This window comes from Rhinoderma darwinii, chromosome 11 (assembly GCF_050947455.1).
Source record: "Rhinoderma darwinii isolate aRhiDar2 chromosome 11, aRhiDar2.hap1, whole genome shotgun sequence".
NCBI classification, from domain to species: domain Eukaryota; kingdom Metazoa; phylum Chordata; class Amphibia; order Anura; family Rhinodermatidae; genus Rhinoderma; species Rhinoderma darwinii.
Genome location: NC_134697.1, coordinates 36,229,611 through 36,254,156, shown reverse-complemented (window position 1 = coordinate 36,254,156; position 24,546 = coordinate 36,229,611). Strand labels below are relative to the sequence as shown.

General features: G+C 41.5%; 1 protein-coding gene across 1 annotated transcript in view; it reads left to right on the top strand.

The window, feature by feature from the left end:
• NT5C2 (5'-nucleotidase, cytosolic II) overlaps positions 1–24,546 on the top strand; it is a 97,047-nt gene that overhangs the window by 61,252 nt on the left and 11,249 nt on the right. Inside the window, exons 6-13 of the mRNA XM_075841086.1 lie at positions 10,048–10,139; positions 14,019–14,076; positions 14,538–14,631; positions 15,879–15,932; positions 16,173–16,256; positions 17,916–17,957; positions 20,167–20,274; positions 23,427–23,493. Coding sequence (XP_075697201.1) covers positions 10,048–10,139; positions 14,019–14,076; positions 14,538–14,631; positions 15,879–15,932; positions 16,173–16,256; positions 17,916–17,957; positions 20,167–20,274; positions 23,427–23,493 — 599 coding nt within the window. The remainder of the gene's footprint in view (positions 1–10,047; positions 10,140–14,018; positions 14,077–14,537; positions 14,632–15,878; positions 15,933–16,172; positions 16,257–17,915; positions 17,958–20,166; positions 20,275–23,426; positions 23,494–24,546) is intronic.

The following is a 24,546-nucleotide window of genomic DNA, read 5'->3' as shown; positions in this document are numbered from 1 at the left end:
ACAATACTTTGTGCCAATCATTACTTTTCTGTATTAATCCGGTCACTCAACACCTACTTGAGCTGCAGATATGTTACTCTTTTTCTTCTTGTGGCAATCGATTTTAAGTATTTGTTTTATGTATCTGAAGTTTAGTCTGTGTGGCAATGGTACTCCTGCTTGCTAAATTTGCCTCTACATGGACAACCTGAAAGTAAGATATGTTAATACTGCTTATCATTACAGGAGACTAGCAACGTGACAATTGCCCATTTGAGCTAGCCCTTGTGCAACAGCCTACCGTAATTTCGCTCAATAAATAGAATGGGGATAAGTGATGGTCAGACAACTTTGGTGCTGATTATCTCTCAGGGGCACAAAGAAACAGCTGGGTTATCCCAACAATCCAAAACTTGTTTAGCGTGACAGCCGGGCTGTCATCATTTGATTGAATGTGCTGAGACACTGGAGCAATAAAAGTTATGCTCTCCGTGATGGCTTTAGATGTCGCCCTTAACTGCATCAGACATATCGTGTTAAGCTTTGAGACAGCGGGTAGGCATACCCTCACCCTCATTTACACTTCCATATTTGCCTTCTTTGTTCCCACATATTCGTTATTTTTGTTCTGCCCAGGTCTAGTCTTGTTTTTGGTCATATATATGCAGAGTGAGCGCAGATTGCAAACTGACAGCATTGTTGAGTAGACCTTTTATGTGTGTATATACTGGCCCTGTCATAGCTTGAGCAGACCCATCAACAATATCTCAATACCAGTGACATGGCCTTCATACTTGTCAGCCGCATTGAAACACTTAAAGGGGTTCTCCTCAAGACCACAACTTTTTCAAATTAAGCCAACCTGGCAGTCGGCTGATCAGCATCTAAACCCACTATAAACGGCTGTTATCCCTAAGAGAAGTTGCGGCCTCTACAGGAAAAATATATAAGACATGGCCGGAACTGGAGAGCGAAAGCGACTCTCTTAGTGGCTATCTGCTCTGGCTTATAGATTGGGTTCAACACTGGGTATGCCCTTTAATGAAGGCTATCTTATGGTTTAAACCACCACACTCTTGTACTGCTCTGTTCTCTTCCAGCCAGAAGTTTCAGTGAGCTGCCAATCTAAGGGCACTTTAAGTAACAAACACTCTCCTGTGCCGGAGACTGCAGAGAGATGTGCTACTCTCTGCTATATCCTGTGTCTGATGGAGGACAGAGATCAGGGGAGCTTTCAGATATCACTCTATGCACTATGATTGGGCAGAGCGCCCCATCATTAACCTGAAGAAAATACTGCACCCTATTCAGCTGCCTTTTACTGGTCCCCAGGCTGCACAGAACTTGCACATAAGCTGCCACTGGACTTTACTGATCTAGCTCCTGTATCATCAAGTATACAGTGCATGTGTTTTTGCTTTTTTGTGTTCTCCTTACAGTTGCAAGAAAAAGTAAGTGTCTTTTGGTAATACCTGTTTTTTTGAATTGATTACCAATAAAATGTGGTTTGATTGTTATTTAAGTCACGATTCTAGGCAAACACCATCTAACTAAATTAATAATACACAAACAGTTGTACTGTTCATGTCTTTTATCGAGCATATTGAGTGAACGTGCAAGGAGAAAGTGTGCAAACCCTTAAATTGTAGTTCTTCCTTTAGCAGCAATCACCTCAACAAAATGTTTCCTGTAGCTGCAAATAAGATTTGCATAACGTCGAGGATGAATTTTGGACCATTCCTCCCTTCAAATGTGTTTCAGTTCATCAATATTTCTGAGATGCCCTTGTGGGCAGAGTGCTCTTGAGGTCATGAAACCGCATCTCCATAGGGTTAATGTTAAGACTCTGACCTGGCCATTCTAAAACACAAATCTTTTATATTTTGCTTTCAAAGTATTTTATTGAATTATTCAATAGATAAATAAAAAGTAAGTTCGAAGAGTTGCTACTCCATAATAGTTGCAAAACCGTAACATTGGTCGGTTGCCCTTACATTCTCCGGTAAAATATTTTGTTATTTCTTTGAATTCATTGTTCCCTCAATGATTGTAAGACTTCCTGAGCCAGCAAAGCAGCCACAAACCATGAATCTCCCTCCACCATGCTTCACAGTTTGGATGAGGATTTGGTGTTGGAGTCCGGTGTTCTTTTTCTTCCAAGATCGCATTGTCCATCTTTGGAAAAAAGTTTTAATTTAGTCTCATCTATCCATTAAACATTTTCCTAGAAGCATTGTGAAACATCCAGGTGGTCTCGGGCAAAGTTAATACAGGCCGCAATGTTTTTTTGGACAGCAGCGGCTTCCTCCGTGGTGTACTTCCATGAACACCATTCTTGTCCAGTGTTTTTCTAATTTTGGAGACCTGAACATAGGTTTTTGAATAGGAATATTCTCCAGCCTTGACGCTTCTTGGACTTCAATTTTTTTTTGATCTTGCACTCCTCCCATTCTACCCTGGGTGATTTTGATTAGTTTAATGCTGGTTCCTACCATCCCCAGATATATGCAGGCTTCGTCCCAGTTCTGAATGTATGTACAGAGTAGGTCACCACCTATGGAGGACGCCTTTTCGTGGCAGATGGGCAAACATAATTTGATCAAAAGATCCTCCCTATGGTAAGTAGATTTAGCAGTAATTACTATTTATTTATATTTAGTGGCTTAGGTGACATTGGTGTTCGCAGTCTGCTGTCGCCATTTTCTTGTGTGCTGTATTTAACAGGACATACCCTTCTAGAGAAAGTAGCAACAGCCCTGCATTTTCTCCATTTGTAGACAATTTGTCTAACCGTGGATTTATGTGCACCCATGTTTTTTAGCAATGCTTTTATAGCCAGCTTTAGGCATCTCTATAACACGTCTTCTGAAAGTTCTTTGCCTTGAGGCATGGTTCCCGCTAACCAGATTAGATTTGTCAGTAACTAGGCATTGTGTGTCTTTATTTAAGGGGCAATGCACCTGTGAAACCCACACTTCCAATCTCATCTCGTTAATTGAAACACCTATAGCCCATTAGCTCTTGGACAAGCCATTAACACCTAGGTTCACTTTTATTAGTAATCAATGCAGAAATCCAGATAATGCCAAAGGGTTCACTTACTTTTTCTTGCAACTGTATCTGAATGCTGCTAATCATATAATGTGCTGTTGGCATATAATTTTATCTATGATCAACAGCTACATCCCTATTACTAGTTACAAAATGCAGATTTTCTTTTTCATACTTGTGGATTGTCCAGCAATTTCAACACCATCCGCAATATTGTTGGTTATTGATCTAGATAGATACCTTCATGTAGCGCCATAGCTGGCATTTAGCGTTACTTTTTTTTCTGTATATAAATAAACAATTCTGAAATTAGATTTGAATATAAATGCCACATCCAACATCTACCCATTTGTCATTCTAACCAAACAATTGATGAGGCAACACCCCCGCTAGCACGGAGACTGTTTGCAGCCTTGTCAGGACTCATAATAGTATTATAAGCCTTTCTGCTCATGATAACGTTGTTTTGATTAAATGTCGTTTGCTTTTTAGAATATTAATATTATTACAGTTTGTGTGATTTCCATAGATCCACTTCCAATTTATTTAGATTTATTATTTGTCCCTTTTAGTTTTGCTGTTTTTGCTTTTATATATTTTCTCGTTTTTTATGCATTGCAGTCATACACGTGTATAAAAACATAGTCAGCGATAGAAGTAACATTAGAAAGTTTGTGTACAACAAGGAAAAATCCGTAATGTCAACACTCACCACAATGAACTAAGCAGATGTTCCCTTGATGTGACGGTCACGTTTTGTAGATTGTAAAGTGGACTGTTGTTTGCAGACTGTGCACCACTCTCTTTACCTGCTGTGTCTGTTGTTTGTTTTTCTGCGTGTGATGGTAGATCATGGTGAGCCCGGCTGCCTCAGCATCACAGCCAGACATATGTTTTAGATTCTATTCTTATTACTTCGCCTTTTTAGATCATGGACAGTACATCCTACCATATCATTTAATACTCAGTATTGAAATATTCTGCGCAAAGGCCATGCAGCTGCTACATAGGAAACACAATGCTTTATTGTTCAATTATCTTGTGAAATCTATGGCTGTTATTTTGTAATCATCATTCATTACCAGGCTGTATAATGTTATAGGCAGCGCTGCCAGAATTTTTTGGCTCCGTAACCAGTCTTGAAAGTCAATAATTATATTGCTGTTTTTAGTTTTTTAATAAAGTCAACACACACCGCTTCCTCATCCAGCGAGCCTGGGAAAACAAGATCAGACATGTGTAATTTTAGATATAGAGTTGATGAGGAGGTTCTTCACCTAAATTTTATTTTTAGAAAAATCTGATTAATGACGCAGATTGAGATTGGGAATTCAAGATGTGTCTGCAATCTTTCCGTCTCAGAAGCAGACTTTGATTTGACTAAGACAGTGACCAACATTTGTCTTAAAGTCTTCTGTGTATATCTGTTTATAAATGCAAAAAGTACGTATGGTGAGATGTTTGATCGCTATAGATACAGCACAGAATGTGGTAAAATAGTCAACACATTATCGTCAGAAAATTATCTATTATTTAGATCAGCTTTTTAATTTTCTAAATCAAATTTAAGTTTTTTTGATTGCAGTTTTACAAATATAAAGCTTGCAAAATAACACTCTGGCTGGTTTTTATCTTTCCAAATAAGTGACCTAAATAACCGTTGAATTTTACAGAAATGTACCATCGGGATCCATACAGCTGAATTTTGTAGTAGATGCAAATACTGTGGCATTAGCACCATTTTAGTCAGGTTGACCCTACCTATCACCGAGAGTGGATGACCACACCACGTTTTAATTTTGGCCTTGGCACGTTCCATCATAGGGTGTAGATTAAGTGAAACAAATTCCCCTTGGCAGGAAGACACCTGAACACCTAGATATTTAAAGGAAAGAGACTACCTGCAGTTGAGTATTCTCTCCCAACAGCTCCCTAGTCGAGGGATCCATTGGCAAAATGACAGATTTATCCCAATTTATGGATAGTCCCGAAAATCTACCATAGTTCGCAATCATTTGCATAGTCGGACGAAGAGATCTATCTATATCTCCCAGTAAAAGCAGCATATCGTCTGCATAAAGTGCAATACGTTCTTCCATATCACCATACTTAAAACCCGTAATCTCCACAGAGTCTCTAATCATACAAGCCAAGGGCTCCAAGGCAAAAAAAGGGGGACAAGGGACAGCCTCGACGGGTGCCCCTCCCTAGTGCAAACGTTTCAGAGAGCTGTCCATTCGCCATAACCCGTGCCGTTATAGAGCAACTTAACCCAAGCCAAATGCCTCCCCCGAAAGCCTACTCTAGCCATCACCTCCCACAGAAATCTTCACTCGACACTGTCAAAGGCTTTGGCAGCATCGAGCGATAGCACAGCTCTGTTCTCCTGCATCTGGCTTTAACTGGAGGTTCAAAAACAGTCTTCTAATATTTATGGACGTTGATTTTTCCCGGCATGAATCCAGTTTGGTCACTATGTATCAAATGCAAAATAACTGTAAGCAGTCTATTAGCAAGCACCTTTGCCAGTAATTTCACATCCGCACACAGCAAAGAGATGGGGCGGTAGGAGTCCGGTCGTGTCAAATCTTTACCCGATTTTGGTAAAACTACAATTCTCGCCTCACCCATAGAATTGGGTAGTGACCCCACTTTTTCTGCTTCCCTGATAACTTCCAAGACCTCTGGTAACCATACTCCCTTATGTTCCTTAAAAAATTCCCCGGGAAGACTATGTACTCCCAGTGCTTTTTCATTTGGAAAATCTTTCAAAGCAACCCCATCTCTTCAATGGTGACTGGCCTGTCAAGATCAGACTGTTGGGCTGTTGTCCGAGATGGAGGAGAAATTTGGTCAAGAAACCCCCCAACCTATGAGTCCCCATATACTAATATGGATGAGTAGGTATCTCCATAGAAATCATGGAGGATTGTTAGAATCCCCTGGTCATCTACCCCCTCGACACCCGAGGAACATTTTAAAGTAGCAATACGTTTTGGGCCTTCCTGTGCTTTTATTATAGTCGCCAACAGACGGCCAGTACCTTCCCCTTCCTAAAAAATATTTTTGCTTCAAGAAGAAGCGTTTAAGTTCGGAGGATTGAAGAAGTTGTACTTTAAGCAACTGTTGAGCTTCTATTCCGCTGCGTTTTCGTTTACTCGCTAGAGGCAGTAACAAACCATTTATACGTATCCTCCACTCTAGATTGGAGGGTTAACGGAAACTGTTTACGTTTAAACTTATGTCTAATATTTTTTACATAAAGCCCTCTCGTACACACTTTCAGGGTATCCCAGACTACTAATGGAGAAGCAGATCCCTTATTATCCCGTAAAAATTCCTCTAACTCTGTCACTACTCTGCCTGATGGACCAAGTACTTTGAGCCAGAATGGGATAAGCTTCCATAACACGTGAGTTCTCCCTACTCCTACAATGAAGGCCAATGAAAGCAGTATGGGGGAGTGATCAGAGATGCTCCTTGGCAAGTACGAAATATCTCTGACGTAACCGAACAGCAGATCATTCCCCACGGCAAGATCTATTCTAGACGGGAAGCCATGTCAACTTGAGTAACACTGGTACCATCTCTCTGTGGGGTAACACGCCCCCCATATATATCTCAATCCCACCTCAGATAGAGTCCTGGCCAGTGCAGTATTTGTAACCTGATGAGGTACGGTATTACCATGAAACGTATCCAAAAGTGGGTCTAAATAAGAATGTCACCCAGTGCAACGGCTGGAAGGTGAGGGAATGTCGCCAGGAAAGCCAGCACTTTTTTAAACACTACATTAGAATAAGGTGGAGGTATATATATCGCCACCAATATCATCTTGACATTATGAATCTCACACTTCAGGCACACATATCGACCCTCCGGATCAACAGATGATTCTCTGCATTGAAAGGGGATTATCCGGTGCACGAGCACACTTCGCGTGAGATGAATATGTGGAGTGGTAAGCAGAACCAATCCACGCTCTACGAAGTGATCAATCGTGTCCGACGTTAAATGCGTTCAGATAAAAACAATATAGCCAGCTGATATTGCTTCAAGACATTCAGTACTGCATATCGCTTGGCTGCACCCACCCAGCCCCCTCACATTCCAGGCCATAAGATCACAATTACAAGCCATGAGAGCCAAGAGAACATATTTAGCAGGTTATCACCAAGTCCCCCATGTCCAAGACCGAAAATCTGTAGGAGTCCCAACCCCACTTGTCTCGCCATCTATTTGCAGTGTCGAAATCTGCTACAAAAATCTCAGCTATCCCAGAAACTTTCTTTAAGTCAAAACTTCTAAACCCTCCCACAACAAGACAATACAAGTACAAAAACACACGTACAATATCATCCCTCCACAGGGAAGGGCGGGCGCTAGAATATATAACCCTGGCTAGCCAATAGCAGGAAGATGGTTTAGTAGGCGATTAACATCATGATACCTCAGGCTGAACCACCATGGGTCACTATGTACCCGCTGGTGGATGCAATAGGTATAAGACCGTAGTACGCTGCTAACATTGCACCCCGCCATCCACATGTAGGTGAACCCGTTTCGTACCGTCACCACTAAACTGCTCCCCATGTTTGATAAGCATAACACCAACATACCATCAGAGTAGCGAGAGATGTGTAATTCCAAGTGTTCTCAGTATTGTGAAAACCCATTCCCAACAATTGTAAAATCCAGTTATCGGTAGTACAAGCAAATGTACTCCAATACGTTATTTCCTTGAAAGAAATTTGCATTAACATTATTCAACACATAACCGCAAACAACGTATATCAATAGCAAATCCGTAGTATTCGAGCTGCTACACACTCCAAAATTGTATCAGCCAGTCCTTCCAGCCTTCATTCACTGGTCTCCCTGTATCCAATAAGGCAGCAAGACACTCAAGGCATCCAAACTTTTAAGTATTTCCTCTGCCTTCCAGTCACAATGCACGCTCATGTCTCTCCAGCCAAGATGTCACTTCTGTGGAAGTATTAAAGAAGTGGGTAGTTCCCAGTGCTGCCTGCTACTCTGAGCTTTGCTGGGTACAGCATAGAGTAAGAAACATTTAGTTGGCGCAGTTTGCGCTTGACTTCTATAAATTTGATTCTCTTGCTCTGCACCGCTGCAGAATAATCAGGGAATAATGAGATCTTGTGACCATTCATAGACATCCGGATGGTCTCTAGCCCTGCGAAGGACAATGTCTCTGTAATGTAAAATCTTTGAGTATCGGTCTTGGCGGACTCCAGGAGGCAAAGGTCTAGAGGGGATTCTATGAGCCCTTTCAATGGCGAATAAAGGCGTGAGATTGTTGGTGCCAAATTTATCTTTAATCCAGGATTCAAAGTATTTATCACACTTACCACCTTCAGATATCTCTGGAACCCCCACCAGGTGAATGTTGTTGCACCTTGACCTATTTTCCAGGTCATCTGCTTTGGCCCTCAGCTCAGCGATTTCTTGAGCCTGCCTGCGGGTATCTCTAGCAATGGGAGTCAGACTATCTTCTAGTTCCAGAGATTCTACCTTCCACTGCAGTTGTGCGTTCGGAAACATTTTTTAATGTCTTGTTTGCTGATAGCGAGAGATTCCATGATACCTCTGACTTTGGCTTGAAGCATAGGGCAGCGCTACACTGTTTAACAGCAAGGAATACGTCTTTGAGAGTAGGTTCCGAATTTGAGTCAGAAAATTCATGCCCAGGTGATGGCGTCGCCCCAGCGGCAATGTCCTGTTCTTCTCCTGTCCCATGACAAGCATTTGTCACCCCGGGAGTGTTATCTAACAGGGAGTCTTGTTCAGGAGCAGTGATCGACCACGCGGTCTGAGATGTCGTTGGTGTGTGAGCAAAGTGTTCCAAGCGGGCAGCTACGTCTTTCTGTTGCTCAGCCCTTTTAAGTTCTCTTATTGGGGTGTCCATGCCATCTTTCAGTCTATCTCCTTGTGCCTCTTTTAGTCATATCTGCCACAGAGGAACTGAGGAGCGGAGCAGGTGTACAATGGGGGCTAGTTTTGGGAGAATATACAGTAGCTACGTGTTTTAGGGCCGTGAGACACCCTGGCTTGCATGTACTCACAGTTCACCACAGCACAATAATCTCCAATCACTGCCGGGTGTTGTGTCCTGGTAGCTGTCCAGGAGGATTTACTGTGACAGAGTGGATGCAAAGTTGTCCCTACCCGGTACCCAGCGGGTGTCAGCGTCTCGGACCGTGCTGAAGCAGGAGGGACCTCCACAGTGTCATGAGCACCATCAGGCCAAAAATAGTGCCGGAGCGGGAACAGGCAGTCTAAAGATTAATGCAGCGAAAGAATCATGGCTTACCGGGTATGTCCGTGATCCCCCTCAGACAGCAGAGCACGATGAGGAACAGGTAGATATGAAACAGAGCAGAGTTCAGGAGAATTTTGCCGGATAAATGCTGTGACGGCGGGAGCTCAGCAGATCACGTCCTGCTACATTTCCAGCTAGGCCACACCCACCAATGTTTCATTTTCAATATTTCGTTTTTTCTTTCCTTTCTGTTAACCTCTATATTTACAATAATATATATTCGGAAATTTTCACACACTCTACTGACCCTCGCAATAGCCTGACACTGTTCTAGAGATCACTTTTCAGGATTACAATGAAGGGTAACACCTTTATTATAAAGCTTTAGGCCGATAACAAAGGATCTACCATTGACAATAGGTGATGAGGACCGTGTAGCTCCCCTCCCTCTCCCTGCAGAGTGACTTCTAGATTTGTCACAGAGCGTGCCCACAACACTATCCCAAAGGAATAATTTTCTGAATTGGGTTTCTTGTCCAGGTTCCTGCTGTAAAATTTCTCGAACAGGCAAGATAGCTGCTTCCATAACCATGTTAAGAAAATCTAAAAAAAAAAAAACAGAACATACAACCAGAAAATAAAAACAGATTTTAAAAAAAATGTTTCACTATGGATTTTGATTCTTAAAAATAAAAAAATGTGATTTCTTTAAGGAAACAAATTTCTCTTCTCCACAGGCCTGAAATAAGGGAGCAGTACCCAAATAAATTTATTCAGAGAGATGACACAGATCGGTTCTACATTCTCAACACCCTGTTCAATCTACCAGGTAATAAAACACTGGTGCCTCTTATGCTTTGTATCTCTGTAACATAGGGATGTCACGATACCAGAATTTAGACTTCGATACGGATACTCCGTGTAGCATTGCGATACTCGATACCAAAAATATACTTTTGCCAACAATAATAATAATTAAAAAAAAATAGTTCTTCCGTTTTCTGATGTGAGGCGCGTGGTGTGATGAATTTTGAACCTCCACGTGCCTCACATTACTAGTAATTGAGGAACATAATAGGGTTAATTACTATTAATGTGAGGCACATGGGGGTTCAAAATTCATAACACCTCGTGCCTCACATTAATGAGTGAAGAAGCAGTTTTTTATTTTTCTAACAGTGGAAACATGAATTACGCTTTAAATGTGTTATTACGGTCGCGACGATACCGAATGTGTATATTTTATGTATCGAGAAATTTTTAGTGTGTGTGTGTGTTTTTTTTTTATTTAACATGACTTTATTTATTTATTTTTTTTTTAAACTTTAATGTACTGGCGTATATCTATATTACAGTACATTACTAGCCTGTGCACTGATAGTACACAGGCAGTTGTTAGGGCATACCTCAATATGCCCGAACAGGAAATATGGTCAGACAGCCCTGAGGTCCTTCAATGGACCCTGGGCTGTCTGCCCATATATGATACGGCCCTCGATCGCGTCACAGGAGCTCCCTGTGATGCGATCCAAATGCCATCTCCCCATCTCATTTTCCCCTGAATGCTGCGGTCAGCTTTGATCGCAGCATTCAGGAGAATGGCGGCGATGAGCAGTATAATACAGCCATTGCCCTGCTCCTGACAACAAGTTCGCACGCGGTCAGCATGAGGTGATGCGGCCTGCACTGCATTAATGAGCGGCGGCACAGGCACTGAAGACAGAACATGGGGGTGTTTTGCAGTGCGCCCGCCATGTTCTGTCTTCAGTGCCGCCGCTCATAAGTGCAGTGCTGGTCACATCACCTCATGCTGACCGCGTGCACACGTCAGTACTCAGGAGCGGGGCAATGACTGTATTACACAGCCGCAGCCCTGCTCTCATACATTCATGTGTTACAATACAGAGCTGTGCAGCCGCACAGCTTCGTATCGAAATGCATGGAATAACGGTATCGAAACGTTTGAGGGTGCACGGTATTGAAACCGTATAGAAGTTTCGATGCATCATGCATCCCTACTGTAACTTAGAGAAATCTAAAAGGTGTATAGAGCTGCTCTCTCGCTTTAGTGTGGCTCATTACTAATAATCACACATTAGGGTTTTGTTTGGAGGTCTTTCAGCTAAAATATCTTAGGGCTCATTCAGACGAGAACGTATCCCGTCCGTGTGACGGCCGTTAAAACCACGACCATCGTACGGACTCACGTGTTTCAATGGGGCTGTTCACACGACAGTTGTTTCAACGGAGTGTGTGAAGGGTTCGTGAAAAAATAGGACATGTCCTATTTTACTGCATGTCATGCATCCCTCCATAGACTAGTCTATGGGGGATCCGTGACAACGCGTCCCGCACGGGTGCACCTCGGACGTGAAATACGTCAGGTTTTTCACGTCCGAGGTTGGTGACACTCGTCTGAATGTAGCCTTAATGACCTATCAGAATGTTGTTAAAGAGGACCGGTCACCTCTCATTACATGTCTATTTTAGGACATATTTGTATGCCCTATTTAATAACCATTCTGGAACATCTTTTTATAGGACTGGTGCCGTTCCTCGGTTATTTCTCAGAAATATGTATGATTAAATTGACAAACTGGTGTTATCAGTTGGGGGTGTGTCCATAGACAGAATGACACTGTCCAATCAGCGCTGACAGAGTGTGATTGTGTAAAGACATGCCCCTTTTGACAAGGGGAATTGTAACACCCATTCATAAATTTCTAGGAGGAATAACCGGAATGGCGCAACGTAGAATTCTAAGAAAAGACATTCCAGATTTGTTATTTAATGAGGAATACAAGTATTTACTAAATGCGACATGTCCTGAGAGATGAAAGGTACTCTTTAAAACTAGAGAATCCCTTTAAAAAAAAATAATTGGTGACCGATCTAGCTAAGCATCAGAAATTATTGAGATCATGTAAGGGGCAGGGATAACTAGGATAGAGAATAGTTTGTTCTATTTAATAACCCTATATCCTCATCGTGGAAAGTAGGAGACCGTGATATCCTGTTAATCAACTTCCACGTAAGAAGAACTTTGTTCAGACTATTGAAGTCTGTGTACGCTTCTATGTCTGCGAAAACAAGGAGTTATGTAGAGCGTCTAACCCTGATATGTATTTCTTATTCACGGTTACTGCAGTTTGAATGGTTATGTGGGCGCTACAACAAAAGTAAAATTTGTCATTATTGTACTTAAAGTGTAGTTAAACGTTCGACAAACTTCTGACATGTCATAGTGACATGTCAGAAGTTTGGATTGGTGAGGGTCCGAGCACGGAGACCCCCACCAATCGCTAGAACGAAGCGTTCGTGTGAGCGCTCAGATGCTTAGTTTCTGTTCGGCTTTTTCCGGAAAGCCAATGTATCGGAGTACAGGCTCATAGACCTTGTATTGCGTCCGTACACCGATACATTTATTTCCGGAAAAAGCCGAACAGACACGAAGCAGCTGAGAGCTCACACGAGCACTTCAGCTGCTTCGTTCTAGAGATTGGCGGGGGTCTCAGTGCTCAGACCCCCACCAATCCAACCTTCTGACATGTCAGAAGTTTGTCAAAAGTTTAGCTACACTTTAAATTAGTATAAATCTTAATCTTCTACAAAAATGCTTTAAATTTAATTGGATATCTATTTATTATGGAAACAAGGGTCCGCGTTAGAATATGATGTTGTCCTTCATACCTCTGGAAAGAAGCTAATGACCAAAGCAATGAAAAAGGAAAGAGACATCCATGTCAGACAGCACTGTAATTTCCCTCAAATTTCCATCTAAAAAATGACAAAAGGTTAAGGAGTTTCCCGGGACTTAAATATTGATAGACTATCTTTCAGGAAAGGCCATTTAATATTTGATCAGTGGGGGTTCTGCCTCCTTATAGGGGTGTTCCGTTTCAGCAAATTAATGTTATTTTTTTGTATAACTAAAAGTTATACAATTTTACAGTATACTTTTCTGTATTAATTCCTCACAGCTTTCAAGATCTCTGCTTGTTTTTATTCAGTAGGAACATTCATTGTTAACATCCAGTAGATAAAATTCTGTCCGTGGTCATGTGATGGACACACAGGTGCTGGGGTCGTTAGAGTTACAGTATGTGTATCACAACTATGTCTTGTAACAATCCAAACACCTGTGTCCATCACATGACCATGGACAGAATTTTATTCCCTGGAAGGAAATAATAAATGCTCCACCTGGATAACAACAAGCAGAGACCTTTAAAACTGTGCGGAATTAATACAGAAAGTATATTGGAAAACAGTATAACATTAATTTGCTGAAACCGGACAACCCCTTTTAACCCCCACCCATCGGCTGAATGAAAGGAACGCTGCACTTACTTAAATTGGACTGTTCTGCAACACCAAGCACAGCCACAATTTTATGTAAAGCACTATGTAAACAATGAAGGTCCCCTCGCAGCCCTCACTGGAGCGTCGCATCTTCATTTTGCGGATCCGCTAAAGTCCTGGGTGTTAGACCTTACAGTCAAATATTAATGTTCTATCCAGAGGACAGACCATAAATATTTACTTCTATAGTAGATGCCCTTGTATAATGTACCTCTGTCTCATGGTAGTGGTGTTTTAAGTAATTTTTTTTTATCTATTTGTTATAGCGATCTCATAATTCACTGTTTGTATGCGTATAATAGACCTCATTGCTGCATGATAACTCCAGTATTTCTACTCCCTCCAGAAACCTACCTGCTGGCTTGCCTGGTTGACTTCTTCACTAACTGTGACCGGTATACTAGGTAAGGGTTTACTTAAACAACATATACTGTTAGGCCCTCTTCACACACAGTTTTTTGCAGGTGGAAAAATCTGCCTCAAAATGGACCTTCCGTCAGAACGCCCCCCTCTCTGCCACCCAGTGTCAATGGGAGGTCAGAGATGGAAACCCCGAAGAAAGGGCATGTCGCTTCTTTTTCCCGTGAGCGGTTTTTACTGCTTGCGGTGGAAAAAACCGCCTCCGCCTCCCATTGAAATCAATGGGAGGCGATTTTGGGAGTTTTTTTGGCGCAGTTTCCACATCAAAAACAACACCAAAATACTCAGTGTGAACTACCCCATAGTGTTACTTGCCATTAAACAAGAGCAGTGTAATATTATTCTGCTCATTTCTTTCGTTCCAGTATGGCCAGCACTGCACTCGTATCATTGCTTTTCACCTTCCTAGTCTCATAGTACCTTCTTTTTCTTTTTAATGCTGCAGCTGCGAAAAGGGGTTTAAAGATGGAGATCTCTTCATGTCGTTCCGCAGCATGTTCCAAGATGTCAGGGATGCTGTGGACTGGGTTCATTACAAGGTAGATCCTGATCTGTTCTAGCAATCTTGTTGTCCAGATCTTATAATTCACTAATGTTTTATATCTGTGTTTAAAAGGATCTGTTACTACAGAGTGCTGAATTTCTGCATAGCAATAGCTACAAGAGCAGGACAGCTTCTGTTTTTTTTTGTCTTATCTTCTGTTTTTCTGACTTCCTACCGTCTGTGAGTCTGAATTCGTTTTAGGGGCTGGTCTGGGTTCAGGATTATTTTACAGGCTGGTCTAAATTCTGAATAATAGGAGCTGGTATGGGGTCTGAATAATTTTAGGGTCTGGTGTGCTTAATTTTAGGGGTCTGGTCCAGGGGTCTGGATTAATCTTAGGGTTCTGCTTTGGGGTAAACTCATTTAGGGGTCTGAATAATTTTAGGGATCTGGTCTGAATTCATTTACAGGTTTGGTTTTCCCACTATAAAATAATAATTACTCTGATGTAAATAGTTCTACAAAATTTGCAAAACATTAACCAAACTACAACTTTACTGTTGATGATCAGCTAGGACCTTTACCTGATCCCAGGTAAGCGGATCTTTACTGAAATTAGTTGCGTACCCCTGCCCTTAATGATGGCTTCCATGATAAAAAGTAGTGCATGCTATAATAAAGTATGGGCTGTTCTTCACGGAAGATTTTTTATTTTTTTTTAGCTGATGTATTGTAAAAATGAAAAGTAGTGCGAGCAGTCTGGATATGCAGTGTAAAGAGACTTGGGGAGGCAGCGCTGTGTTGTCCTACAGCGTATCTTTTCTCACCTCTCCTTGACAGTCATATAGGGGCAGGATAAAGTCCCAACAATCAAGTACAAATGAGCCACATCAGGAAGGGATTAAGGGGCAAACCACAGTGAATAGTTTTTCAATAAAAGCAAATGCAAGTGCTGGAATTGCTGTAAATTTGAATGATCTAGTGATTTGGCCCCTTTTAGACCAGAGCTGTCGTGAGACAAACCCATAAAACAGGACCCATCCGCTCTCCTGACATGTCTGTTCTAGTAAATTCTTGAATTCCCCATAAAAAAAACAATTCAGTAGCACTTTTTCTTAGAACTCTACATGGTCATTCCTCTGTTATTCCTCCTGGAAATTGAAGAATACATTGACAACTGGATGTTCCTATTCCCTTTGACAATCAGGCCCTATTGACCGAGACAATATGTCTTCCTTATATTTAATTTGCAATGATTTTCTGCCTGGCAGGAGACTTAATTTTCACATCTTTCTTTTCCAGGGAACACTTAAAGAGAAGACTGCGGAGGATTTGCCAAAGTATGTTGTGAAAGATGTAAGTGCATTTTTCCTTGGCCTGAAAATAGCAATTCTTGGTGAAATTCATGTTGTAACTTTGGAGAAAAAGGAACATGAACTTCCAGATTTACCCTTTTCCCTATTTATTAATTTTGAATTAACCTTGGGAAAATATAGGTAAATTGATTTTATTAGAGTTTTTCATTTATTTTACACTACTTTTTTTATTTTTTTACATTTGAAGTTAAGCTTTTAACATCTTTTCTTCTACTTCCAGCATAAGCTACCTCTCCTGTTGAGCCGCATTAATGAAATGGGAAAGATTTTTCTGGTCACAAACAGTGACTATAAATATACCCACGTAAGTACTAATTAAACATTCCCATCACTTTTCGTTGCCAGGGTACCGGGAAAAGAGTGCGATTCTCTCACTGTGAGTTGAATGTGGTAACATGTGACTGAACTGTTTTAAAGGGACAGACTAGAGGAATACACAATAACATTAGTTACGCTGGAAGGCAATGATGGGAGTTTGACATTCCCTTCGGGTCCACAGGAGATTTTTAAGGAACGGAATCAATTACTAATAAATTATTTAAGATGACACTTTTGATGATTTGTATCCTTAAGGCCTTATTTACACGTTCGTGTTAAACGTCCGTGGGACGGCCATTGAAACAGCGGCCATCCCACGGACCTATGTAATTCAATGTGGCCGTTCACACAGCCGTTGTTTCAATGGACCGTCTGAAGGGTCCGTGGGAATATAGGACATGTCCTATCTTTTCGCGCATCACGCATCCCTCCATAGACTCTCAACTATGGGGGATGCGTGACATCACGTCCCGCAGCGCTGAGCACGTATGCACCTCGGATGTGAAAAACCGCAGTTTTTCATGACCGAGATGCGCAGTGCTCGTGTGAATCAGGCCTAAGGCTGTGTTCTGCTGAGGGGTTCCGTCGGAGGTTTCAGTCGGGTTAACCTCTCAGCGGAAATGCAAACGGAAAGGAAAGTCTGTTTGATGTCCTATTGTATTGGAAAAAACAGCTGTACATATGTGACATGTGTATGAGTATAAGTGACCTTGGCCCCTGTTTTAAAACTGTAGAGGCTGTTGGTAGCGGAGTTAAAAATGTAGTAATATGATAGTACGTGTGGTATACAAACTTTCTGCTATATGTTTTTACTTTATTTTGCAGACCGTAGATCAGGGTTAGGTAATGTGCATTTTATTTAAACTGTGCCACTATTTGCAATCTCCTACCGACATTGGTTGTGGAGAGACACTACTGCATGCTGGGCGTTATAGTTGCAGTGGCACTTGTAGGTCACCCAGAGAATATTGTGCACGGGTCCTACTCTAATAACTAGGACCGGTGCGAGATACTCTCAGGGCGTCGTATGGTTGCCACGACAACTGTACTACCCAGCGTGCAGTAGTGTCTCTCCACAGCCAATGTCAGGTCGGGTGGGAGATTGCAACTGGAGGTACAGTTCAATGTGGACCCAGCACACCAGGGGTCACAAACTGTGAAGGGGTTTTTGGATAATAATCTTTGTAATATACTTACATTCCTACACTACATATACATAGATTTAGTGCTTTATACTTTTACCTACACTTCATTATGGATGAAACATGACATGATGTCAAAACACTATTAAACTGACCGTAGCCATAAGATAGTTGTTGCAAAAATCCCAACTATTCGGTCTCATCGCGGGACAGTCACAGAAATGAGTTCGTGGATCCTGACCAAACTGATGGGATCTGTCAACAAAAATGACTGGTTGTGGTTTGCTTTAAAACCAGAGCTAGAAAGACGATCTTAGAATAGCTAGAAAATGTCTTCTATAATACTGGAAGATTTCTCTGAACCTTCTTTCAGGTAGTAATTCACACTCTATATTTGTCCCTTGTTATGTAGGTGAACAGTGGGGGGAACTTTTGTATAATCCAGGAAATTAATTTTAGGATGAACACATATTGAATTAAATTCTATTTTTTAATTCTTCTAGAAAATTATGACATACTTGTTTGACTTCGCACATGGACCAAAGGTATGTTATCAATATGATGAGTCATATTGTTTTCTCTACATCTCTTGAGTTCTTAAAAGGAGCCTGTCAGCAGTTTTGAGGTCTATATAGCAAATTTCGGTTTCTCGGTCATGCAAAAAATGGAAAAAAAAAAGGATAAGTTTAAAATGCCCCTACCATCCCCTATGTTACTCTGTCAGCAGTTTTGAGGCCTCAAGACTGCTAACCGTTTCCTTTTAGGCTGCTCAAAATATTACATATGATCTGTAATGTAAATACTTTGCAGTTGAAGCTCCGTTTATACTGTACAAATGTATAAAGTTTCAATCTAGTTCAATACTAGCTGTTTAAATTCCTATGTACTTATCTCGCCTAGAGGTGGCTGCATGCAACCAGATTTATCCGCTCTGAAAAAACGGACATTAAAGGGGTTGTCTGATCAGATCAGCTGACCGCAGCTGGTCCAGTCTCGGCAAACAGCTGATTAAGCTAATAGGGCATACGGACAGGACTTTAATTTTTATTGTGACAGAAAGCCGCTTATGGCTTTTGTTTAAAGAGAAACTCCCTCATTGAATTACACTTTTTACACTTTTATTTAGCGTATATACTTTTGTAACAAGTGACCCCCATTTTGAGAATAAATGCGGCCGTCAGCAGTTCTGTTGTTCCTTCAATTTAATGGAGATTTAGGCTACGGTTGCGCATGACTCCTTTTATTGAAGTCTATGGGAAATTATGGAAAGAGCCAAACTATTTGTTCTGAATAAGATTCATGTGTAGACAAATAGATGCAGGCAGGTACCTTATAGGGCCTAGTTCACACGGAGTATTTTGCAGGCAGAAACAAATCTGCCTCAAAATTAGATTTTTACCTGCCTGCAATTTCTTGCCGTGGTTTAAAGAGGCTCTGTCACCACATTATAATTGCCCTATATTGTACATGATGTGATCGGCACTGTAATGTAGATTACAGCAGTGTTTTTTTTATTTAGAAAAACGATAATTTTTGACGGAGTTATGACCTATATTAGCTTTATGCTAATGACTTTCTTAATGAACAACTGGGCGTGTTTTACTTTTTGGCCAAGTGGGCTTTGTACAGAGGAGTGTGTGACGCTGACCAATCAGTGACCAATCAGCGTCATACACTTCTCTCCATTCATTTACACTGCACATAGTGATATAGCTATATCACTATGTGCAGCCACATAAACACACTATAACGCTACTGCAATGTCCTGACAATGAATATACATTACCTCCAGCCAGGACGTGACGTGTATTCAGAATCCTGACATTTCGCTAATACAATCCCGACACCACAGCACAGCTGTAAACTGTCATTTCAAACGAGATTACGCTTGCTGTGCTGTAGTGTCGGGATTGTATTAGAGAAGTGTCAGGATTCTGAATACACATCCCGTCCTGGCTAGAGGTAATATATATACATTATCAGGACACTGCAGTAATGTTATAGTGTATGTGGCTGCACGTAGCGATATAACTATATCGCTATCTGCAGTGTAAATGAATGGAGAGAAGTGTATGACGCTGATTGGTCACTGATTGGTCAGCATCATACACGCCTCTGTACAACGACCACTTGGCCAAAAAGTAAAACATGCCCAGTTGTTCATTAAGAAACTCATTAGCATAAAGCTAAAATAGGTCATAACTCCGTCAAAAATGATCGTTTTTCTAAATAAAAAACACTGCTTTGATCTACATTACAGTGCCGATCACATCATGTACAAGATGGGCCACTTATAATGTGGTGACAGAGCCTCTTTAAGCTGCGTTTTCCGCCCGCGTCCATTGAGCACCGCGGACAAGAAGACGCCACGAAAAACCCTTTTTCTGCCTCCCATTGATTTCAATAGGAGGTTAGAGGCGGAAGTGCGGCAAGAAAGGACATCAAATCAATGGAGGCAGTTTCAGACGTTTTTTGGCGCTGATTCCGCATCAAAATCTGCACCAAAAATTCAGTGTGAACTGGGCCTAAGGCTCTCCATTCAGCAATGGTTTTAGCATGAAACACTAACAGGCCATGTAATCGCAGCAGACAAAGACAAATATATAGTCACTTTGCCATTTATGTTCACGGTCAAGTGTGTAAATCTGCTTTTTAAACTGTGTTTTATTTCAGGGTAATTTCAGCAAGATGTTTACTTGCTTATACTACAAAAAACTAATCATGATTTATGTTTCTGGTTTTTTTCTCCTGCAGCCTGGCACTGCACATCGTCTTTGGCAGTCCTATTTTGATTTAATTTTAGTAGATGCAAGAAAGCCTCTATTTTTTGGGGAAGGGACTGTGCTGAGACAAGTAGATACTGTAAGTGCTTCTCTTGTTTTTTTTTTTTACTCTTTGTATTTCTTATTATAACCAAATATGCTTATCTTTTTAAATTTGGAAAGCTGTTACCCAAAGAAGTATGTACATATGTGTGTCTATATATACACATATATACAGATCTACGGGGATCCACGTGTCACCCATTACAGCCTTCAGCAGTTCCTGTACCACTCTAGTTTTGCACAGGGGGATAGAAACTTCTATCATCAGTTACCACTGATACTTAAGGCCCTATTACACAGGCCGATTTTGGCCTGTGCAGCGATCGCCGATCAACGAGACAGCTCGTTGATCGGCACTCGTTTGCTACTGTCACAAGGAGCTATGCATGTGGACGAGCGGTTGTTACTGTGATCGCTCGTCCCCACACGTTATGTCGGCAACGCGTTTTATCTGTTTACACAGGGAGATATGCTGCCGACAATGATTATATTTAATTTTTTTAGGACGATTCGATCAGCAGATGAATGAGCGTTTTCTCGTTCGTCTGCTGATTGCTGCCCTGTTTACACAGTGCAATTATTGGCAACGAACGTTCTATGAACCATCGTTTGCCCGATAATTGCCCAGTGTAAAACCCCCTTTAGACAGGTTCCTGTCACACAGGTAAAATGTAGAAGAATATAGTGCAGTCTTCCTGTCTGTATACTTATGGTTTCTCAGCTTATTTAGGAGAACATAGAATGATAATCACAGTGTTCCCCCAGCTTGCAGAAATGGTATGGCTTTTAGCTGGTCATGTGATGCTGTGCTGACGCATCATGGGATCGATCGGATCAAGATGGAGGCTTTTTTTTTTAAAGCACAGACAAGGCAGCAGTTCAAAAAGTATGTGCAGTATACATAAAAGAAGTGTATTGTAGTAACAGTGTGGTAGGAATGCAGACGAGGAAACTTCCACTGGAGGTCTTATTTTTATTTTTTTATTTATTTTTTTAATAGCAATTCACAAATTGCAAAGTGAATGAACCGAAGAGAAATCTAAATCAAATCCATATTCGGTGTGACTACCCTTTGCTTTCAAAACAGCATCAATTCTTCTAGGTACACTTGCACAATGTAATGGGTTTTGTAGGATTATTGTCTGGTATAATTGGTTAATCATTCACCGAACAGGTGATCATGATCATATTGCGGTAGGCAATGAGGATGTCGATACTGTTTAAGTTTAAAATCCATGCTTGGCTTATCCAGCAACCAGGACTTGCAGCAAATAAACTAAACAAGCACCTGGTCCCTCTGAGCACTGACTAAACAGCAGGTTTCTTCACCTATTCTAAACCACGAGTACAATGTTCCTTGGATCAGACTTTCCACACTATCCTTGTGTAGATTCCCAGGCTCTGACCCTCTCTGCACTTGCTGCAGAGTTTTTATGGCTCAGTAACGAGCTTAATCGCATCATCTGAGATAACTGGGCTAGGGTCAACGTCCCAGGGTCGGGACGGGAATGACAGGTCCCACTATCAATCTTACCTCCCATTTTATGAAAATCCAGTCCCAGGACCACATTTAACTAAAGCCTCAGCAAAATAGGTTTGCTGAAGAACCCAGCTTTTGTGTATTCCTTTTTCTCACCCATCTCAACAAACTGTGTGAGATATACACCCCCCTCCAGTACTTTTCCTGCTGCAGGCTTACAATATATAAACATACACTGAATGGCTACTTTATTAGAGACACCATCTTGTAGCGCGTTGGACCTCCTTTGGCCTTCAGAAGCACAGCATTTCATTGTGGCATAGATTGCACTAGGTGTTGAAGTTGTTCTGCAGGAATATTAGCCCATGCGGACAGTATAGTCTCACAGCTGCCGCTAAAGCGTTCTTCTGCCATAGGGTAAACCGTTGCCATAAATGGATGAACTTGGTCGGCCACGATGCTTCGGTAAGCCCTACTGTTCAAATATCCATCAACAGGTTTAATAGGGTGTGTCAAGAAAATGTTCCCCACATCATTGCTCCACTTCCACAAGCATGAACTGTTGACACCTGCCAAGAAGGGTTAATTGATTCATTCTGCTTGTGTCAAATTCTGACCCTCCCATCCGCATGGTGCAACAGATCTGGATTCATCTGACCAGGCAATTTTTTTCCACTGCACCGTGATCTAATTTTTTAGCTACTTTGCTCACTGGAGTGTTGCCTTTCTATATCCTTTTGACAGCAATGGCATTCGAACTGATCATCTGCTGTTCTAGCTCATCCGTGCTAAATTGTGCGTTTGGACACGTTCGTTGGAGCACCAGTGTTTAATTCGGCTGCAGTTTAGTTGACTCTGCACCGCCTGTTCGTCAGAATGATTCTTGACGTCCTCCTCTGACTCCTTTCATCGAAGAGTTGCTGACGTCCACAAGATCCCCTTTCGCTGGATGTTTTTCCACGATGTCACTCACATCGCTCAATTTTACCCACTCTAATGTGGATTTACACTGAACGTGATCCACGAAAAACGTGCTCACTTTGTTTTATGCAGCACTCCGGAGTCAGGTTTCTAATTTTCATACAGAGAAGCTTCGATTGTGAAAGGGCAGGTGTCCAATAAAGTTGCCATTCACTATAAATAAATAATTAAGTGTGTGTGTGTGTGTGTGTGTGTGTGTGTGTGTGTGTGTGTGTGTGTGTATATGTATATATATATATATATATATCTCTCATGATAAGGAACCTTGTTAAAATTAGTCTTTTAAATGCCTTGAAATACCTTAGTGTTTGTTTGCATGGCAGTCACAGCAGATTTGCACCCACCCATTTTTTTTCACTTTGTTAGGAGGTGACGGCTAAGTTTGTCTTTTGCATGATCTATGACCTGTGTGACAATAACGGCAAAGTTTTAGATGTAGTTAACGGTGGATTTGCACATGTTCTGGTTGACCGTAGACCCTCAGAATCGTTTCCTCTGGTGGGCTCGAGGCTTGCTAGTCTGACATTGCAACATGATTTGATTTTATTGACTGCATATGTTACAGCTTGGTAAATTGTAACATATTATGTAAAACAGTGGTCGGTGTGGGCTGTTTTTCTTTAGCATCGGGTGGCTGCCAGCATACTGTTTCTGTTTTCTAGTTTTCTGTGTGCGCGGTGTTTTAATTAAGATGTTTTGTCATGTGGAAATTTGCTTTTCATCCACAGAGCACTGGCAAGTTAAAAATTGGCACCTACACAGGACCATTGCAACATGGAATTGTCTATTCTGGAGGTATGAATCACATGTACCTACAACTTATGCATGAGAGGCAGCCATATTGTGGGCTCCATCAGTCTGTGATTTTTCCTTGACTAATGACATCTGTAGAACCTGTAGACTTTCTGCCTCCATGGCCACCGTACAGCTACCTCCACTGCAGTGATCTTAGGAAGTACTACTAGCTATAACAATACATGTCCGCTCTGACACACAAGTCTTTGTTCAGTCTCTCCTACTCATGTGAAGAATGAGAATGGAACAAAGAGATATGGCGCAACACAATCCATGGAGTTCCCAGTGTATATAGCATTTAATGCAACCTTTTTGTGTATACTTTTTTTATACTCCATTATTTTTTGCTTGATGTGTACATCTAAGGAGTGGGATATATTCGGCAACAAGTGAACAGTCAGTTCTTGAAGTTGATGTGTTGGAAGCAGGAAAAATTGTTTTGGACTTGCTGTGACGCAGTCGTTTACTCATCACAAATTCGCTCTTGTAAAATTGCTCAGATCTTTGCATTATCTGAGTTACTTTGACAAGGGCCAAATTGTGATGGCTAGACGACTGTCTCAGAGCATCTCCAAAATGTCAGATCTTGTCACTGTTCCCTGTATGCAGTGGTTAGTACCTTCTAAAAGTTCTTCAAGGGAGGATAACTGGTTCACCAGCGGCAGGGTCATGTCGCCCATGGCTCATTGATGCACATGGGGAGCAAAGGCTAGTCCATCTGGTCCGCTTCCACAGAAGAGCTACTGTAGCACAAATTGCTGAAAAAGTTAAAGGGGCTGTACAGGATCTTCCAGAAACAGTGCCACACCTGTCCACAGGTTGTGTTTGATTTTGATAGATGGCATCCATGTTTTTCTAATCCTGTACAACCCCTTTATTTCTAACTATGATAGAAAGGTGTCAGAAAATTGCAGCTTGCGGTCTTTGGGGCTGCGTAGCGAGTTGCCATGCTGACTCCTTTCCACCACCGAAAGCACATACAATGGGCATGTGAGCATCAGAACTGGACCATGGAGCAATAGAAGGAGGCCTGGTCTGATAAATTTAATGTTA